The sequence below is a fragment of the Micromesistius poutassou genome (genome assembly GCF_964030765.1).
Source record: "Micromesistius poutassou genome assembly, chromosome: 10".
NCBI lineage: Eukaryota > Metazoa > Chordata > Actinopteri > Gadiformes > Gadidae > Micromesistius > Micromesistius poutassou.
This window is the reverse complement of record NC_140280.1, coordinates 12584416-12604671: the sequence shown is the minus strand read 5'-3', so window position 1 is coordinate 12604671 and position 20256 is coordinate 12584416. Positions and strand designations below refer to the sequence as shown.

Here is a 20256-nt window from a genome sequence, read left to right as displayed (position 1 = left end):
TGCAGGCCACAGATGTCCTGACTCCTGTCTAATATCATGAATGTAATGAATAGCACATGTATGGGATAATATTTGAGTCCAGATTTTCTGATCAAAACATCCATTTATTATGGACTAAAGATTTAGTTTCTTTAAATGTCGGCTAGTCGGCCTATTATAGCATGCGCTGGACAACGTTATCCGTTAATGACTAGGTCGATGATTAATGAGAATCTATACAGCCGTCGTCTGTATGTTAGAAGTTTTATAAATTGTACATTTTAACAGTGCGACAGCGCCCTCTAGTGGATATAAAATGTAACTCAATTGCCCACATGATACCCACCTGTCTGCTCATGGAAACATCCGAGCAGAACCGAGTGTGTTTGATAAAGCGCTGATAAAGCTTGACCTTCATAAATTAATTTGATGTACCTGTGAAAATGTCAGCATGTAACACAATACTATTGTCATGAGAAGAAACAGCTCACCCAGACAAGGTCAATTTATTAAGCAACTGTAAACAGTAAATAACATTGCTCAACACATTACCAATTTTATTTTGCAACAAACCTGATCAAACACACATAGCAACACCCATTCATACACCGGTCCCATGTAAGGCAGAACCCATGGAGACGGTTAAGTGCTTCTTTTTAGGCGGCTCAACAAAGACCATAGTGGGGTTTTAACAACAATAAGTCACACCAGGTTGCCATGTTGGTCTTTCTAAGCGGCTAGTACAAGGGAGGGGGCTGAGGTGCCGAGGAACGAGGCGCGGTTCAGCCGGTGATGCCAATCACGCCGCAGGCCAGGCGGCTGCCGGCGTTGCCAGTTTTCAGGCTCTCGGCGTTGCCACCTTTGCCGAGATCGTCAGCCTTCTCGTGAATCTGTGAAGGAAATATAAACGATTCCAACATTGAATTTCTTGGATACAATTCTAGCCCATTGGATTTGCATTAACGACGATGTTGCAAAGCCATCGTCGTCATGGTGGTGGATTTGTGTTTGTTGTATTTCATGTACATTTTCAAGTAAATGCCATTACCGAAAATTACCCGTACCATTTTCACTGAAGTAAAAAGTTGCGTTCAAGTAAAAAACGCATTACTAAGCAGCATAAATATTATATCAAGACGGCACTGCCCGTTGTCCTCATAGTCTGGGTGGGGGCCAAAAATGCAGCCAATGGGGTCAGGCCCATGCAGGCTCAGTTCCAGACTACTATCTCAAGGCAACAGCGGAGGTGAGCTTGCGAGATCTAAGCCGTTTTCGTGAGCCGTATACAATCCCACCCCAAAGTTACCAATGCATTACAATTAAGCAATAGATCACGACAGGCTGTGGAATGTTCTCATTATACCACCGTTGTGGGGCGTTGTCCGCCCCGACGCGCAGCGGAGGGACGGCGACCCCCATTTAAGACGTGCACTGCAGTTACATTATTGAACGGCTGAGCTAGGAAGGAAAGGGGATTTGTGTTCATTTGTTAAGATCTGTTCTGGAGGTTGACGGTTGCATTACAGTGTTGAGGTTGATGCAGGCCTATCTTGTGTGGTGTTTCCTCAAGCGGGCTGTCTTCCTGCTCTTATAAAACGGTTACGTAAGTATGGCGAAATGAAAGTCATAGACACTCAATTTTGAAAAAACAAGAAAGTCGGAAAGAGCATTTTTTTAACGAATACAAAAAGTAGTCCCTCCTGGCTGCTTGCAATGTGTGCGGCGGTTGCTATGCAACACACTGTAGTGTCCTTCAGAGAGAAGGCTAGAGACGGTAGCTTGGTTCGCCGGCAATTTAGCCTACTATCGAGCAGTTCACTCACCGTGTGCCTAATGCTTTACAACATTTCCACCCTCTCCATCAATCAACATGTTTTTAGGCTTCAGTGAACTATGCTATTGCTTTTATATATAAATAAACAACAGTTCAAGTTAGGCATGGAGTGATACGGAACTCTAAACTGAATGGGCGTCATAGCGGTGTGTATACGCTCATTATACAAAAGTTGGGAACCAATCAGATCGCTTGATTTAAGCCACCCGTTTTATAATGTTTAATATACCAACATCACACTAGATGTTTAGACTGCAGACTTCTTCCTTACCACCATGGTTCTGCCGATAATGGACAATGGGCCAGTTAGGGTGAGCATCTTGTCTGTGATGTCGATCTTGGCGACTTTATCTTCTCCGGCGGTCACGTTTCCCAGGTCTCCAACATGCCTGCAACAAGGGGGTTATGCCATGAAAACAAGTACGGATGGTTGCCATGGTCCCCATCATGGTCCCCCGGGACCAAAGAGCAAAGTCAGCGGCGAGGGAGTGAACCTGCAGAGCACTTGGACAGGATACCGACTAGCTGTTGTGTCAGATGGTACGGGGATCGTCCTCAAAGTGACTTCCTGTCACTTTGAGGGGCGTTGTTGGTACACTGATTGGGACAGCAGCATTTTGGAGTGCCGTTTGAAACTGGTGGAAAAATCATGTTCCTTTAGAATGCACTACCTAATGTGCCCACACCGTAGTGTATACTTAATTCAGCACTGCGAGCCATGACGCATCGCATCAGCATTGGCATCGGTTTCATCTGATACATCCTTCCCCTATTCCCTGCCTTACGTATAAAAAATTCTCATATATATAGGGATTAAGGAATGAGGGAACAAGGGATTGACAATGCAGATGATAGCGTGATAGAGTTCTAGGGATGCATAGTGAGGTTCAAAAGTGGTCCAGGCAGGAACAGAGCAAAGACATTCTGCTGGCACTGCAGCGTCTTGCAGGGTTAAAAATGGACACCAGCCAATGGTGGATCGATTTGACCATTTTGCGGGTAAAGAAAAAATGTTGTTCCAACAAAGTAAAAAAATATGATTTTTTTTTTTTTATATATCGATATTTTTTCAAACGAGATATGGAACGAGACGCTGTCATCAACATCGATAGTTCATTTGCATTGAAATGACAAAAAAAAAATTCAGAGAACTCTGGATTTCCAGGGTAGCACAATCTGGCAATACTGGCTGCATTGCGTGGTCTCAGGGTTGCCAGATTTCCCACCCAATCTGGCAACGCTGCTCACACACTCTGCCCCAGCTCTTCCACTCACGTCAATTTTTAAAATCCCCTTCAGCGCAAAACACGGAGTCTGTCAAAAGCATTTGCCACATCTTGCGCTGACTGTTTTTGAGGACTGAGTTTGCGATAAGCAAGGCGGGTTAACGAGCACAGTGACGCAGGCAGGCGGGAAGTGAAAGCACAGCGGCGCCCCCGATGTAGAATGAAGCGTTGGAGCGCGGCAATGGCAACAATGTTACTGCGTCAACAAATATTGATACATAACATATACCGGCTTTCTGCTTGAAATCTTTGAGATATGACTTTTGGTCCATATCGCCCAGCCCTAGTCTGCATGTAAACATCCAGTAGTCGGACCTGTCGTCAGTGACCAGTGTAAAGTGGAGTAAGGATTGGTCGGGTTATGATTCCCACTCGGGCTAACAATAGAGAATACATAAACTCACAGTATTGCAAGACATTTTGGAAAAGATCCAAAATGGCATGATTTTAAGTGGCTGCAAAATAAATAATCCTTGAATAACTGGAATAACTCCCCCTTGTTGAGTTAATATTGACTTGGCTCACCTGTCTACATCTTTAGGCCCAGCATGGTCCTTTGCGTGGGGGTTGAAGTGAGGGCCAGCACTTATGCACCCTGGGGAGGAATACGTATGTTAATATACAGTTAGAAAGCAAGATAGACCCAAGTGGTGTGCATTTAGCAAACAGCTCAGCTTTTACTTAAAATAAAGCTGCTTTGGATGAAAATGGAGAGAGAGCCGTTGCTGATCATCTCCTCACCATTAGTGTTGTCTCCAAACGCATGGACGTGGAAGCCATGCTCTCCTGCAGCGAGCCCTGAGATTTGCCCTGAGAGCTTCACGGGAGCGCACTCACTCTGGAGGACGGGGACAACAAAGCACAGCAGTGTCAGGGAGAGGGGCACACGCGCACCGTGTGTCACAACCATGTGACACGAGAGCGCCAGTTATTACTCAAGAAGGAACTGAAAAACAAGAACAGATGTAATGCCAGAAAAAGGACCGTGCCAGGACCACGCTTGGGTGTCCCAGGCACACCCATGGCTACGCCACTAAACCCTTTATCAGCCTATGCCACCGGTCAAGTCCTCCCATCATGATGAATGAAGGCGAAAGTCCAACTGGTCCCGACACCTTACTGCTTACTGAGCTGATTATAAACTCAATACAATAAATCATATTACAATATAAATGATTAGATAAAAAATCATATGTTATTTTTTTTACTTCAAATAATTTATTCCTATTATTATTTTAAATAAATGATGATTAAAGTGTTGTATTACTATTAATACATGACAAATAATGATGGTTTAAGTGAGTTATTTATATTTATATATTAAATAATTAAGGATGATTAAAATGTATATTTGTAACATTGCCCCCGTGTGTTTTAACCATCACTGATGGTCGCGATATTCTTAAATCGTCGACATTGCAAAGTTTAATTTTCCCTGTTGCTAAATATCGGAGTGTTATTCACTAATTCAACAACAAGTTTGATACCCTCACGATTTTGCCTATATCGCCTTATCAATTCGCAGTCCTCCATTGTCTCCAAAGGATTCGGTCACGCTGCAGCCATTTTCAGATTCTTTGTGAATAGGTCATTCACATAGGTCATGAGTCCTCTCGAGGACTTTTAAGCTCTCCTAGACTTAGGTGCTACTTTTAGGCCTAAAATACTTTGTGAATTGCTCTTAGTAAAATAAAATAGGAGTCCTAAATTTAGGACGGACACGGCCATTATTTTTAGGAGTTACTCCTAAATTCGCCACTTGATGACCTACTCTCAGCCCTAAGATTCTTTGGGAATACGGCCCCAGGATCTATCTCTAAAGAGTGAAAACACATTTTAAGACATGAGTGACAGAAATTGCATGGACTTATTTATTTCAAATGCATTCAATAATCCAAATATCGAACTGCAGAGATGCAGCCAATAAATAGTCACTTGCACCATCAGTGTGACTTTGCACTACGTCCAGTCACCGTGACAAGAGTATTGTGACGCCAGGTGGAGACCACATGTCGCCCCTCTTCCATGTGTGCGTCCCAGATTATTGTTGCAAGGGGGCGGGAGTCAAGTGACGCACACCAGCCAATGACTCAGCAGAATCGGACGACAGTGGTCGAACAGGGCTCGCACGAATTGTGACCTAGGCCTGGCTTCATTCAACATTGTAAACGTATTGCATTGAAAAAGGTACACACCCTTTTTACACGGTTTGGTTGAGGTTAACGGTTTACATCTAGGCAGTATAAAACGCATAATAACAACAGCTTATCATGAAACGCAGCAAAGCCAGATAAGCCCACCTGCTTCAAGTAAACTTCGCGGGAAACACAAGAAACAAAAAAAAGGACCTTCGGGGCGACAATGTCACGTTAATATTTGACAAAAATGCGAGTAGTTGGAGAACAGCCATTGGTGTTCAAAGGTTGTGCTTGTAGCGGAGTGCTTCTGGCGGGTGTCATGGTTCGGTCTGCAGAAGACCGGTGGAAAGTAGACCTCTTCTAGACCGCTTCTGAACCCAGCGATTGTTTTTGCGAGGTTATCTTTTTTTTTAACGTAGGTGCATAAACATATATTGAACGAGGTATATGCAATTTCGCATAAATAAACTCCACGCATTTGGATTTGGGTTAATTTCGAACATGTTCACTGTGAACTTGATCTACGTTTCAGCTTGAATGACCCAAGTTCACCCGATGCCCCGACAGACACGCATGTGGACGGACGACTGACTACGCATAACAACGATCGTTACATCGTGATTCATGTCCATATATACATTACCTCTTGTTCAAAGAAGACAGTTCCGGTAACGTCCCCGGTTCCCTTCAACACACAGACAGCCTTCAGCACCATTGTTGCAGGAATGTCGCTGTAGTCGCCGTTTGGTTTCAACAGAGTTGGAGAACTGTCTTGCTAGCGCGACTGGATTATGGCCGGGTGCGTTATCTCCAAAGCGTCACGAACATAACGAGCCCTGATTGGTCCGAGATTGAATTGCGAAAGAAAGCTGCGCGCGCACATACACGCTCGCACACACAAACACAAACATACACACACGCAAGCATACGCAGGGATTAGTATAGTATATAGTATAGTATAGTATAGTCTCCAAAACTACGATTATATCGATAAAAACCGAGTATATTTTCTTTGATTAAAAGCATGGATTTCCTCATTCGAGATCAATATTTTTAAGACATGTTCAGATCGAGTGATAAAAGGACTATTGGCATCATATATGAAGTAAACAATTAACTTTCTGGGTTACATTAAAGTCATTTCCTGAGCCTATTGTGGTGTTTAGGAACATATGCATCTTCCAGGGAACCATATCAAATAATTGATTCAGTCTAGCCAGCCACAAGTTACAATATTTGCCTGACTCCATCTGGGTAAAGGTTTAAAACGAAGGCTGACTAAAGATCACCCACACACTCAAAGGAAATATGAAAAATAACTTGGTAGAAAAATAGTTTATTAAAAACAATTTCATCTAGCTGAAATACTGTAGATTTCATGTCTATGTTTTATTGTTAATTTTCCAATCATAGAAACATCTCAACTTTCAAAATCAGAAGCCGATTAAAAACATGAAAGCAAAGGGCCGGTGTACGTTTTTGTATTTGCGACTTTCCAACATTGTTTGTGAGATCAAAGCATATACACAGCAGTTTACCAACTTGTTTCCTTTAAAAAAAAAAAAAGTGAGAAAGGCATTGAGAAATCCTTAAATATTAGCAAATTCTTGCCAATTACAGTACATACGCTCATCTGACTTTTTTTTTGGAACTACACAACGCGGTAGCGGACTGTATCCGTGTGGATGAGTTATTCTTCAAGATGCAGTCGATTTAGATGTCTATGCATATCATTAGAGTGGGAACCAAGAAATGTGATTCACTCCTAAACCCAACATTGTCTTTCTAACCCTGAATTTTCCCTACAAGTGGAAATAATGTTGATGCTGGAACAGTTTAGCAGCTGCACTTCACAGGACAGTTACGTACTACACTTTCATCCACACACCGTGACATGAAATGTAATTGAAATGAAACATTGCACTTTAGGTATGATAACCAATCAAAAACGATTTACAAGTGCGCTAAATGATGCAGTTGTAATGTTACAGCAGAGAAGATGACATGTGGGATGCCAAACATTTACAAAACAATTCCTAAAAAAATAACAAATACAAATCTGATCGTTGTTTTTTTCTTTACTCCATTTGAACCTAATATTAAAACGGGTTCATTTTGTTCATTTCAAAGGCCACACTATTTGCTTGTGATTTGTGTAGCAGTGCGAGTGGTTACTAGAAGACAACAAGAATAAGATGAAAATGGGATTCAGTGAATGCAAGACACATGGAAAAATAAACAACAAACAGGATTTGTATAACTCAATGTCCACATTATACATTTCAGAAAGCCTGAAATTGCTGAAATTTAGGAAACCTCAATTAGTGGGGGAACTAATATGCATGCATTCCATGAGTTGCTTCATAGACTTATTGAAGTAGGAAGTGCAATCCGGCCCACTTCCAGTCCAAATGTACTCATTTTAAGTCAATTTGGAACAAAGCTTCTTCTAACTTCCCTAACTGTAAATGTGTCCCTATTTATGACAGCTTATATCGAAACCATTTTGCATTTCGATCCAATTTACATCACCACCACTTTGTTAAAAAATGAAGAGCATGAAATTCAACAAAGGGTTATGCAGCATGTAAACCAGTTATTTTTTTCCTACAAGTCAACACTACTTCTGTTGTTCTCCTCTGCCTAGCACATTTCAACGGCCACCTCGCCAGTCTCTCCAGGCCTCTCCATTTGTTGTCGTCTATGGAATATTTTGTCAGGGCTTGGGAGTCAGAATTGTCAAATATTGTCCATTAGATGTGTAGGTATCTGAGCAGGGAAAATGGCTTGGAAGTAGGTCCGCACATGACTCCTCTGTGGCCTATGTGCTGTCACTTTGAGGAGGCTCTGAAGGGGCAGGAACTGGGGTGTCACAAGGTTCTGATTCTGTCTTTTGCTCTGAGGGTTCACTGACCGACTCCTCGCTGGGTTTCTCGGGGAGTTCCACAGCTGCTGCAGCAGCGGCAGCAGCAGCAGCAGCAGCAGCAGCAGCAGGTTCTGTGGTCTCAGAGTGACGGAGGCGGTCCATGTTTTCCAGTTCAGCCAGCCGATCGTCGTTGTCCCAGCGCGAACTTCTTTCTCTTTTCTCGGACCGCCGCGGCCTGTCCTTGTCTTTGTTCTCCGATCCTCTCCTCTCTCCCCTCCCCCTCTCTCCTCCTTCGCCGCGCCCGCGTTCCCGCTCCCCGTCCTCCACCCTCCCACGCTCCCGGTCGGCCTCCTGGCTGCCCCGCCTCTCTCTCCGGTCATGCCGCTCTCGGTCCCTGTCCCGATCTCGATCTCTCTCCGGATCCCTGGGCCTCTCCGGATCCCTGACTCTCTCGGAATCTCGGGGCCTCACCGGATCCCTGGGCCTCTCCGGATCCCTGGGCCTCTCCGGATCCCTGGGCCTCTCCGGATCCCTGGGCCTCTCCGGATCCCTGGGCCTCTCCGGATCCCTGACTCTCTCCGAATCCCTGGGCCTCTCCGGATCCCTCGGCCTCTCTCGATCCCTGTTGCGATCCCGGTCCCTGTCTCTATCTCGGTCCCCGTCCCGCTCCCTCTCCCTCTCCCGCTCCCGATCCCGATCCCAGCCTCCTCCCCTGGCGTTGCCTCCGTCTTCCTGCCAGCCGCCGAGGCGCTCCCTGCCGTCGCCCGCCCTCTCCCCCTCGGCCCCCCTGCCGCCGTCGAACGGACGCCGCCCCGCTCCGAAGCCCCGCTCCCGCTCCCAGTCGCGCTCCCGCTCAGCCTCGGGCTCTCGGAACCCCGGCCGGCCTCCCCTGAAGGGCCGGTCGTCCGCCTCCTCGGGCCCCCCGGGCGGGGGCCCCGCCGGTCGGACAAACGGGGGCGGAGGAGGGAGGCCCGGCGGGGGAGGGGGGCCGTGCGGCGGGGGGAAAGGGCCCCTCATGATGTGGGGCGGCATCATCCCGAAGCCGCCCGGCAGCGGCGGGGGCAGCTCGTGGCGCATCATGGGGAGGTGTGGCCCCCGGGGCAGCATCTGCGGCAGCATGGGGGGCATGTTGGGGTGGAGGGGCCTCGGGCCGTGGGGGGGGGGGAAGCGCTGCATGTGGGGCGGGGGCAGCCCCGGGGGCCGCTGAAGGGGTATGATGCCGGGCCGGGCCCCCAGCAGCCCCCCGATGGGGGGCAGGGCTCCGGGTGGTCCGCTCACCTGGGGACCTGGAAGGAGACGCCGCAGGGAAGAAGCTTTAGTCTGCACAGCGGGGCCCGTTGAGGCTGCTCAGGAACCAGAGCTGATCCCTTTGTTACTGGGGCAATGGGCTGCACTTTTTGTAACAGGACATTCAAATCATTATATACACTCTATATATACTGTATATATATATATGAATCTGAATTAGTTATTCTTTTGATTAATTGATACATTAATTATGTATACATACACATCATACTGATGATTACAATTGAAGTATTCAACTTCATGAACCACTTTATGAACCAATCATTTCACAGCCAGGTGAAGACAGCATGGCCGCATGGCTGAACCAGCCACACTTCTGAAACAACGCAATGAGCATTTCCTCTTCCTCAAATTGACTATGTTCAACTGCACCACAGTCACCTGAAACAGTAAACCTACAGTGTATTTCAAGTCACACATTGGTACAAAAGCCGTCAAAAGTCAAACTGACCCATGGGTCCCATCTGGTTGTTATACGGGTGCTGCCCCTCCGGCCTCTCATCACCGTTCCTATTGGCCAGTCCAGCTGGGTCCAGAGACGGGTCCTCCACGCCTTGCCCGGACGGAGGCGGTCCCAGAGGCATCCCGCCTGCAGGGGGGTAACCTGACGGGGGCAGACGTCACGCCGAGTGAGCACCACTCCGCACTTTAATAGAACACACAAACAGAAGGGCTGCTGCGGACTGCTGACCGCTTACCTGTGGGCATCTGCATGCGACTGAACCCGGGTCTGATGAAGGGCGGCGGGGGCACGCCGGGAGGGAAGGAGGGCGGCGGCGGCGGCATGCCCATAGGCCCGGGATAGCCCGGAGGCTGCAAGGACCCGGGGCCCCCCATCGGCAGCTGCCCCGGAGGACCCTGGGAGGGGGACAAGCGTCACAGTCACAGTCATCACAGGCACCCCTGGTCTCAGCAACAACACAATCATCAGTGTCACCACCAGGAGCGTCTGTCGGTTTGAACTTTAAAGTGTCGCAGTAGGAGGTCAGCCTGGGAGGAGGCGTCAAAGAGAAGGAGCTGCCTTAAGACGGGGGGGGGGGGGACTAGCGCGTGCTCAAGGGCCACCAGACCTGGGACGGGTGAGCGGGTGGACCCGGCGTCTCCTGGTTCTGAGCAGGCTCAGAGCGGCCGTTGTGAGGGAGCTCTTCCTGCTGCTCCAGGCTCGTCACGCCTTTCCACTCTTTCGGGACGAACAGAAGAAGAAAAACAATTATTATTGTGTTATTATAGCACAAATAAAACATGACAAAATACATTGTTGTCATGTTTTGGAACCGGGCGGCACCGATAAACCCTGTTACTGTGATAAACCAAAAGGTAACGTGGCGGCTCCAGCTCGCTGGAGGCCCTGCGCTGCTCACCGGGGGACAGAGTGTCCACGTCCAGCATGCCTCCCTCCTGGATGTCCTCCAGCTGGTCCTCCCTGATCTTGGCCCAGGGTATGTACGTGACCCCCAGCTCCACATCCCAGAGTGGCTTCAAATCCGGCTTGATGCCTTTGTTCAAAGCCCATGCAATCTGTCAAAGACAAAACAACACAATCAACGACATGGACGGGGAGCAACGTTCACACACACCACGCCACATAGGTGATGCCATTCTATGGCAGGGCGATACCCGTCTACATCTCTCATTCGATCTAACATGAAATAGACACATCTCCTTATGAGGCATTCGTCTTCTGGTAATGATTACTTTCTCTTTCCCATGAAGTAAAGCAGTAAATTCCTTTATCCAAGCCTATATACATCATGTTTTAATCGGTTATTATAATGCCCCCACAAAAACAGTTCAACTGAGATAATTCTAGTTGACTCCGTCTCTCTGAGCGACGATTCAACTGGTCGACTTCTCGTGTCCCGTGTCCTGCGGATCCGCCCTATGAGTCAAGGCTCAGTTATGGTTCAACGTCGTCGGCGCAACAACCACGCAGACACAGCGACACAGTCGTGAGCCTGTTTTGGTTCTGCGGACCAATCACAGCCCTTAACTGCTGCGTCTCCTCAACTCGTCGCATCAGGCCCCTTGCGGTGGACGCAAGGAGGGTCCGCAAGGACATAATGGGTCCGTAAAGCCCCTTGCGTTGCGTCGACGTGGAACCATGACTGAGCCTTAAGGCAGAGTATGCTGCGGTACGGGGTATGCTCCTGTACCTTAATGGCCTTCTGGTTGACCTTGTGGTTGCCTCTGCCGAGCTTCTGCAGGGCCCTGTAGGCGTCCTGCCGCTCCACCATGACGATGTAGGCACAGCCGCGCGGCGGGATCATCTGATCGTCAAAGCACAAGCGGTTAGACACGATGCCTGTTTGTAATAAGTCGCACCATACCTCAGCAGTGGGAGAAAACAAAAGGGCCACGTGAGAAAAGCCGTTTAGCTGAACAGCCATACTTTTTGAATTCCTGTTGTGTTCTTTCTGCTCTGACCGCCCCATTTCCCATTAGGGAGTAAAGGTGCTTCTGTACATAAGGGTTAAATGTATTGGACAGTCCCTGGGCCGTCGCTAGCCCCGTCAATCCCAGGTGCGTAAATGTGACACGGGAAGGGGACGTTTCTTTGTTATTGTTCCTTGCTCTCTTCCACTCTTTGCTGCTCTCCCTTACAACTCTGGAATCGTACCTACAGCAGCACCAACAGCGGCACCTAAAGAACCTTTTCTTTGTCTCAGAACAGAGTCGGGGGGCGGGGGGCAGGGGCGAGAGGACGTACGTTAATGGAGTCAATGGGTCCGAACTCCTCCAGCAGACAGGCCACGTCCTGCTGGTGTGTCCTCTTGTCCAGCTGGCCCACCCACAGAGTGGTGCTGCACACTGGGAGACGAGGGAGACCAGACAGGCGTAAGGAAACAGCGAGCACTCAACCGTTCAACTTGAGACACGGCCACAAGAAAGCCCTGTCTGGAACCCATGACAGTCGGCTGGGAGGAAGAGTGTGCGGCGGTGGCCGTTATCCACGCAGTGATTCTATAAAAACTGTGTACACTCACCAAACAACTACAGCTCACGCACTGAAAGAATGTATTGATTAAATCGTTCTAACAGGAAATTATGATTTAATTTTGTTAAAACTAAATATATAATATATCTAAATAAATAAATAGGTAAAAAATATTTGCTGCTTATGGCTTCAGGTAGGAAAATATGCAATTGCTTTTCGAAAATAGGCGTATCTCACCATTTTTCTTCCTAGGCTGATGGTCACGCAGACACAGCGAGATACTTCTCACGACATTACTCATGCTCCTGGTACCTCACAAACGCTTAGGGACATTTCGGCGACTACACCCGTCAGACTGATCCACGCCGACAGCCCCTGGCTCCATGAGGGGAGACACTCACCGCTCAGTGTGTCCGCCATGGGCGGCGGGAGGCCTCTCTGCCGGCGGTCCCGCTCCTTCTCCCGCTCCTGGCGCTCGGCCGAGCGGGAGTGCGGGGAGTGGTGGCGGCGCTCCCTGGAGCGCGAGCGGCGGTGGCGGGTGCGGCGCGTGCGGGAGGTGGAGCGAGAGCATCTCCTCTTAGGAGACCTGGGGCAGTGAGGAAGACCATGATGATGATGACGATGATGATGAAGCACTGTGGCCGTTTTAATTTGAACTCCCTATTCATTTAGAACGGGATGCCAGATTCGTTACCTGGAGCCAGAGTGGGACCTGCGGCCGTGCCGGCCTTCCCTGAAGCCGGATCGCTCCACCTCCATGTCCTGCTGTCAACACAAACACAGACCGAGGAAAGGAGTCAGGAATCCTCTTGACAATGGATTTCACTAAGGCAGACGTTTCTATCCTGACATCCAGTGTTTGCCTTACAAACAGGTCAAATCTTAAGATGGGGCATAATGTTAACAATTGGAATTGTATTGTAGTGTGATAGTGTGGTACAGTATTTTATTCTTTATGCACATTAACCACATGAATCATTTCTGGTGGAAAATCAGCAGGGCAGAATATTTCAATGAGAATATTGTTGGGACAATTTGGTTTTTAATACCTGTGGCGCTGCATTATGGGAAGGATATGCCCCCGGAAAGCCCTGAGCCCCAGCAGAGCCAGGCATGGGAGGGCCAGGCTGGGCCTGCCCCATGGGAGGCATCGTCCCTGGGAAGAGTCGCCCTGGTGGCATGCTGTACCCCAGGAGCTGACCGTTGGGAAGCGAACCCTGGGAAAAGGAGAATATTTGGTCCATAATATAAAAAAATATACATATATATCCTAAATTTAAAAAAATAATAATAATTCTAAATCCAGAATCATGGATTTAGAATGATTGAATTGTAATGCTCAAACAAGGCGTTCCCTGTCAAGTTAAAAGCATGGTGGCTTTAAGATGAGGCTGGTCCGGTCACCTGTGATGGATCTTGCGTGGCGCCCATCATCTGTGATGAGAAGCGTTCCATGTTGTGGTGGAAGCCTCCGGGCTGCTGGATACTTTGACCAAAGAAAACAAGTGGTTTTTTTTAGGCTCAGCTATGTGTGTAACTTTGTGTATTTTGTTTTGCGTCTTCAATTCTGCCAAACGGTCGCTTTAATGGCTTGGCGTCTTACCTGGATGGCTGAGACGACAAGGCCTCGTCTTTTTTGGTTTCTTCTCCGGCCTCTGGCTCGTCATCATAGTCGAAACGGTCCAGTAATTTCTACAGACGCACAAGAGTAAAAAAAGTGAATAATTTATTTTAAATTCAGCAAAGACAAGTTCACTGCTGCAAATGGAAGGAAAGATTCACCCTGTCAAAGGCTGCCTTCTGCTGGGCCGTCTGGGTGGACAGGGGAGGATGCAGGGCACCCACACCCAGACCCGGAACAAAGTTATGGGCCTGGAGCTGGGGCTGGAGCTGGAGCTGGGGTTGCAGCACAGCCTGGAGGTGGGCCTGTTGGTGGGTTTGTGGCTGGGCCTGTAGGTGGGGTTGGGCCTGGGCCTGGAGGTGGGGTTGTGGCTGTAGGTGGGGTTGTGGCTGGGCCTGGAGGTGGGGTTGGTGGTGGGCCTGGAGGTGGGCCTGAGGCTGGGCCTGGAGGTGGGGTTGGGGGGGTGCAGGCTGTGTGTGAGTCTCCATCTGGGGCTTCAAAGGCTGCTGCTGAAAGTTCTGGAGCATCTGTTGAAGCTGAGGAAGCAGGAATAGGATGGGTTGTCCCAACGTGTATCACAACAATCACTTAACAACAGAAGAAATACAATTATCAAATCGTGCAGACAGACAACCACGACAAACCACATACATTAAAACATGAACCGGGGCCAAAGACTTGGGTAAACATGCATGCACACACCTGTTGGCCCTCTGAGGACTGAAAGAGTTGGGCTACGGCAGCCAAGGCATCAGAGTTTGGCAGCTGAGGGACGGCCACTTTGGTGGAGTTTTCCATCACGGGGACCATGGGTTCTTTGATTGGAGACGGAGGAGAGCCTGCAAGGACACGAACATTGATAGCCGTAAGGAACGCAACGGCACATACGAATGCACGGATGGTTCAGCTCGTGTGAAAGCATTGTAGTGAAACACCGGACTAGTGGGATTCATCCAAGGCCATGTTTAGAACCAATAGGTCTAACTTATGCCGCTTTTCCACCGCCAGTACCAGCTCGACTCGACACGCCTTTTTTGCGTTTCCATTGGCAAAAAAAGTACCTGGTACCTAGTACCAGGTACTTTTTTTTAGTACTACCTCCGTCGAGGTTCCAAGCGAGCGGAGTAGGTACTTTTGTGTGACGTAAACAGACTGCTGGTAACTGATTGGCCAGCGGCTGTAAATGGGAATAATCATTCAAAGTTAAGTTGTGTCCGGCGTGGTTGTAGTCCACGAACGCGCTCCTGAGGGGGACACTGATCAGCGTTTCGCTGTGTGTGTCGCTCCTTTCCCGGGGCTAGAGTAAGGCTGTGCGTGGTTGTGTGTGTCCGGCGTGGTTGTGTGTGTCTGGCGTGGCTGGAGTCCACGGACCGGCTCCGGAGGATCAGCGTTTCACTGTTTCGTTTTAGTGTCGTTCCTTTCCCAAGGCTCGAGTTTTGCCTCCATCAACGTTACCGTATGACAACAATAGACAGTCATTGCGCTTTTTATTTTATTTTATTTCCCATCATAACCTTTCCCGGGAATCAGGAAATAGTCTTGATCAGATTCAGATTTCCCGGGAATCGCGTCTCCTGTGATTAAAACCTAATGACGACCCACCCATGTTGGAGAGGTTCTTTTCTACGACCCGCCCACATTGAAGAGGTACTTTTTTAGATGGAAACGCGCCTGGAACCGAGTCGAGTCGAGGCGAGTTGAGTCGAGCTGATACTGTCGGTGGAAAAGCGGCATTATAGTCACGTTGGTAAACGGTGAGCTTTTGTGAATGCATTTACTTGGTATGGTTCCAGTGACAAAACTACTCTGACTGCAGTTTAATTCCCTGCATCTCTACATTTCAAAAGACTGTAAATTACATCCATAGTATAGACTGGAAATCCAGACCCACATCTAGAAAGCTGTAGGGTCAGGCTATGGCAATGAGTAATGAAAATGGCCCAACTTGAGTAGCGGCACCAAGCATGCATTTGAAAATATCACTGCACGCAATTGGATAACACTACAACCAATCAGAAGAATACAAGGGGTGACGTATCCAGACCAGCGGAGCTAACCAATAGATAAGACTCTTGCCGTATCCGGACCGTAAAACAGCATTGCTTTTGTCCCGCCTATATCAGATACACCGATGTGATTGGTTAATGTTCTGGGCCAGGGGAATCAGGGAGTGAGTGTATTGCTCGTTCCCAGAGTGACTCGCTGAGCAAATTCAAATTGTGCTCTCGCGAGAACTCTGGATTTCCAGGGTTATCCATCGTATACGGACGAAAGGGCTATTCCAAACCATTCACCTGGGTCGTCCATGCTCAGGAAGCTGGAGCTCCCGCTGCCAGAGCCAGTGGCCTTGGCCAGGAGAGGCTGGATCACCTCGATCTTAAACACCCCGTTCTTCTGCCACAGGTTCAGCACGCGTACCAGCTTACTCTACGCACAGGAAGCAAGGGTGCAAACATACCTCTGGTTAGACCAGGCACGACCAGACCCAGCTACCTCAACAAAAGGCCTGTGACATTCTGCTATGCATCACCCAACAAAACCGGGTTAATTTCCAGAGGAGTGGAACCGATATGCCTGTGACGCGGATACGTTTAAAAAAAATCGTACCCTATCCTCCACTGGGCAGAGGCACAGGTTCTCAAAGGTTCCGTTGATGTTCTTGGTGAACCTGGGCCCGAACACATCCTTGTCGGCTCCAAACTGGTGCCTGGACTGCCTCACTATGGAGTCCACCACGTAGAGACCCGACACCTTGTACTCTGGTTTGCACTGGAGGAAGAAGGAGAGAACAGACGCTCAGAGGTCACCGCTGACGCTTTACGTGACCATTAGCAGATTGTCTTATTGGTGTGGTGGTGCACTCACCTTTTTGACAAACTTTTCGACAATCTGAACCACATGCTTGTACAGCTGAGGATGAGAATAACCAGAAATATGGAGTTTAATAACAACAACAACACAACAAAATCCTGTGATATCAGTATAGCCACAGGATGCTTGCAATGAATCTATTCTACACTGTATAGTGGATTGACATGTTCCTCCATACCTTCATTGCTTTTATGGCAGACTTGGTGATGGAGACCATCTTGGCCCGAGAGATGGGCGGCTTGGCGTCCATCAGAGAAAACAACTAAAGTAGGAGCATGAGTGGGATGAAGACAGGATTGAGTGAATGGTGAAGAGAGGAGTTTAAGTGAGAGTCTTCACATTTAGGTCAGTGTCCTGCATATTTCTAAACATCGCGACCATCTTTGTTGTGTAGAAGATGTTTACATTTAGAATGGTCTATTAGAGATGGGCGAGTGGGGTTTAGTTGAGTGCTTTCACGCAGAAGAGCACACCATAATCTCTTCACAAAACTGGGATTGCAGCTGTAAGTATACTAAATACATAACCTGCTGCACGTGGACTATTTTTGTTGAAACACAACTACATCCATATCTTAGGTTAATGTAGAGACTTAGTAATCACTTATAACAACAAACAGTTGCGTATCCAATTGTAATTCAAACCCTAGGAAACCCCAGTCGGGTAACGCATGCTCTGTGTTGTGAATTAGTTAGTAATTAGTCTTCAGTTCTGTAATGTGAATACTTGGGGGGGTTGAGATAACCTGCCCAGAGATGGGTTGTTCAACTCCATAAATATTATTGAAGACGAAGGTACCCTTCACATCGAAGGTTTGGCCTAATGGTTACAGTGTGCAGCTTTGAAGCTGGTGAGTGATAGGAGACAACTACATTCATACAAGTCAAACTCGTAATAACATGACAGAATAACTTGTCGATTAATACAATTTAAATTGCCAACTTAATAAATGTATACTGCAGATCAAAATATGATTGTTTGAGATGCCATGTGAGATATTTATTTTGAAACTTATACTGTTTTACTGTTAAAAAAAAGGTAGGCCTATTAGGTTGTCAAATAAAAAAATTGGCTGCAGCAAGCACATTGTCAGCAGTCAACGTGAATCCACTTGCTTGTAATTGATGCCCGTGCACAAACGCAACAGCATTAACTCAACAAACACATGGCTTAAGATGAAGGTGCACAGAAGTTGCGACGATCATGTTTTTCAATAACGTGGGTGTGAGAGTAAGTGAAGGTAAAATGAAATCTCGTGTTTATTCAGAATCCACATAACCGAATTCCCAGAACTAGCACCTCGGGAGTTGGAAACATTTCACTCCAAAGAACTCAAAAACACTTGGCTGGTAAGCAGTCATTTAGTAACACCAAGCAATGCCCGCTGCTCATCCACTGGCGTACATGGTCGATGCACAACACCATACATCTTGTGTTGTGCATTTGTGGCTAAGGATGATTGCACATAGCATTAATTGGGGGAAGAAGCGTCATCTTATGCTAGCTACTACACTTGATCCGCTCTGCCCACACTCGCTGGCGGCCAAAAGGCGGCTAGCTGGTTCGAGGAACTTTGTACTAGCTACAGCCATAATGTTTACATCGCATTGAACACTCAGATCTATTCGTTCAGATGGATGATCGGTGTTTCCACCTGTGCACGTCCGATTGTTGCAGAAGTGCACTAGCGGTACACCAATGTAGTTAGCCAATTAAAGAGCACACCAACTCATTGTGTTCGGCCTGCTAGTGCATGCTAGAAAGCTTCATGCCGTACTCAGTGTACCACAGCATACCTCTTGGTTAAAGGCGTTCACGGCTTCCATGGTTGCCCGGCGTTGCGGGTGTTCACCCCGTTCACCCAAGTCACCCGGTTATTGTGTTGTTTGTTTAGGGCTGGATTGGCTCAACATGTCCGGTTAGAATGCTTAACGTTAGCTAGCCTAGCTCAAGCGCCGTGGGGACTAGCGTCGGCGGATACGGTGCAAGGCAGTATGGGATTGATTGTGGTTTCGGTGTTTGTCCACCGGGGGGCGCTACACTCACACGATATAGAAAATACCGGCATGGCGATTTATTGTAATAATGGTTTCCATGTTAAAGCACCACAGCTGTATAGTATACATATTACACTTAAAAGACGGATTCTCATTTTTATTTAATTTTGTGTTGTTGAACTTACATGTTTTTTGAAGCTCAACATTTTTAATGAAATTCATAATTTAACACATATGTGCTATATATATATATATATACAGTGTTGTGCCTGTAGGTGGTGGTAGAACTGTGTCAGTGGGTTCCCATTGCTTTCTAGTTACTATGCCTATGGGTTAACCTATTTTTAAAGCATGGGGTTAAACGGGGATAGGCAAATTGTTAATATTAGACAGTGTCTAAACGCAGAAATTACTTAATTTAAACAACAACTAGCCAAAGCAGGTATCAGATGGCAATCGTATAAGGCATTTAGGCTATATTTAATTGAGGAAGGCTTAACTTTTGAGCTCCACACAATATTACCTGCTATTTTCATAGTATAGATTGATTTATATAACTGTACTCTGTTATATCAATGTGTGAATCCAGTCCGTGTGTTAATTCGTCATTGTTTAACAATTCGATGTCGGTAAAATACTGTCTCGTTTTTGTCAATAAAACAGGCCTATATTTAAATGCAATTATGGGATATTCAATTGATCAATTCAATTATGGCTACAGCGAGTCAAGTAGGCCTACTGTCCAGGAAAAATACAATTTATTCATTTTTTTAAATTAAAATGTCCTCTATCTATTTATACAGTTTATTGTCCAAATCAACAATTTGCCCTGTCTACATCTTGAACCAGGATTCTTTGTTCGCGGAGGTTCGACCACAGCACGATTCGTAATAATGGGCGGAGCTGCCCCCTGGATTCGCCTTCTCTGATTGGATCTCATGGTATCGTAGTCGCTAAATCTGTTTTTTTCTCACAGTAGGACACGCCCACCAGACGACCGGGAAAGTGTCTTCAAATCGAGTAGGCTACCACCACGCGCTGCATTCAACAGACTCAGTCCACAACAGACGCTCCGGAGGAGACTTTAATACAAGAATCAAGACAGCGTTTATTAGTCCAGCCATTTAATGGTCACCATTGAAACGAGTTCATAGTCGGGTTACAATTGATCATCTTAGAAGAAACAACGTTTAAGATAAGCAAAGTCAGTCAGGATCACACCTTTGGTACGAACAGGTGTCGCGGGCTCTGGTTCCTCCAGATATTTCTTAAATATTGGGGATTTCTGCACGGACGGATCGGGACTTCAAATGTGCTTAAATTGCAGTAGACCTACCTGTGACATTTTAAGTCCAACATAATAAGGGGGGAAAGAGACGGAAAGGCCTTGTTCACCTAACAGAAAACGGTAACTCTTTGAC

General features: G+C 47.2%; 2 protein-coding genes across 2 annotated transcripts; both read right to left on the bottom strand.

The window, feature by feature from the left end:
- Nucleotides 1-460: 460 nt before the first annotated feature.
- sod1 (superoxide dismutase 1, soluble) lies at nucleotides 461-6042 on the bottom strand. Its single transcript, XM_084474734.1, has 5 exons — nucleotides 5881-6042; nucleotides 3841-3937; nucleotides 3625-3694; nucleotides 2085-2202; nucleotides 461-869 (listed from the first exon to the last, which is right to left on the bottom strand). The coding sequence occupies exons 1-5, from the start codon at nucleotides 5950-5952 to the stop codon at nucleotides 762-764; spliced, it is 465 nt and encodes a 154-aa protein (XP_084330860.1). The 5' UTR covers nucleotides 5953-6042; the 3' UTR covers nucleotides 461-761.
- Nucleotides 6043-6702: 660 nt separating this feature from the next.
- On the bottom strand, nucleotides 6703-18770 carry LOC311354054 (SR-related and CTD-associated factor 4-like). The gene is made up of 19 exons (XM_084473848.1): nucleotides 18635-18770; nucleotides 17017-17100; nucleotides 16833-16877; nucleotides 16575-16736; nucleotides 16262-16394; nucleotides 14670-14806; nucleotides 14129-14503; nucleotides 13950-14038; nucleotides 13751-13832; nucleotides 13396-13563; nucleotides 13041-13111; nucleotides 12748-12932; nucleotides 12119-12219; nucleotides 11565-11678; nucleotides 10773-10929; nucleotides 10482-10591; nucleotides 10110-10269; nucleotides 9863-10015; nucleotides 6703-9389 (listed from the first exon to the last, which is right to left on the bottom strand). The coding sequence occupies exons 1-19, from the start codon at nucleotides 18662-18664 to the stop codon at nucleotides 8059-8061; spliced, it is 3687 nt and encodes a 1228-aa protein (XP_084329974.1). The 5' UTR covers nucleotides 18665-18770; the 3' UTR covers nucleotides 6703-8058.
- Between the last annotated feature and the right edge of the window lie 1486 nt (nucleotides 18771-20256).

Coding starts and splice junctions, on each gene's coding strand:
- sod1 (XM_084474734.1), bottom strand. CDS start 5,952: ATGGTGCTGAAGGCTGTCTGTGTGTTGAAGGGAACCGGGGACGTTACC. Junction 3,938..5,880: donor CTGTCTTCTTTGAACAAGAG/GTAATGTATATA, acceptor CCCGTCCTCCAG/AGTGAGTGCGCTCCCGTGAA. Junction 2,203..3,624: donor GGGCCTAAAGATGTAGACAG/GTGAGCCAAGTC, acceptor CCCTTGTTGCAG/GCATGTTGGAGACCTGGGAA.
- LOC311354054 (XM_084473848.1), bottom strand. CDS start 18,664: ATGGAAGCCGTGAACGCCTTTAACCAAGAG. Junction 17,101..18,634: donor TGAACGCCTTTAACCAAGAG/GTATGCTGTGGT, acceptor CTCCTACTTTAG/TTGTTTTCTCTGATGGACGC. Junction 9,390..9,862: donor CAACCAGATGGGACCCATGG/GTCAGTTTGACT, acceptor GTCTCCTTCCAG/GTCCCCAGGTGAGCGGACCA.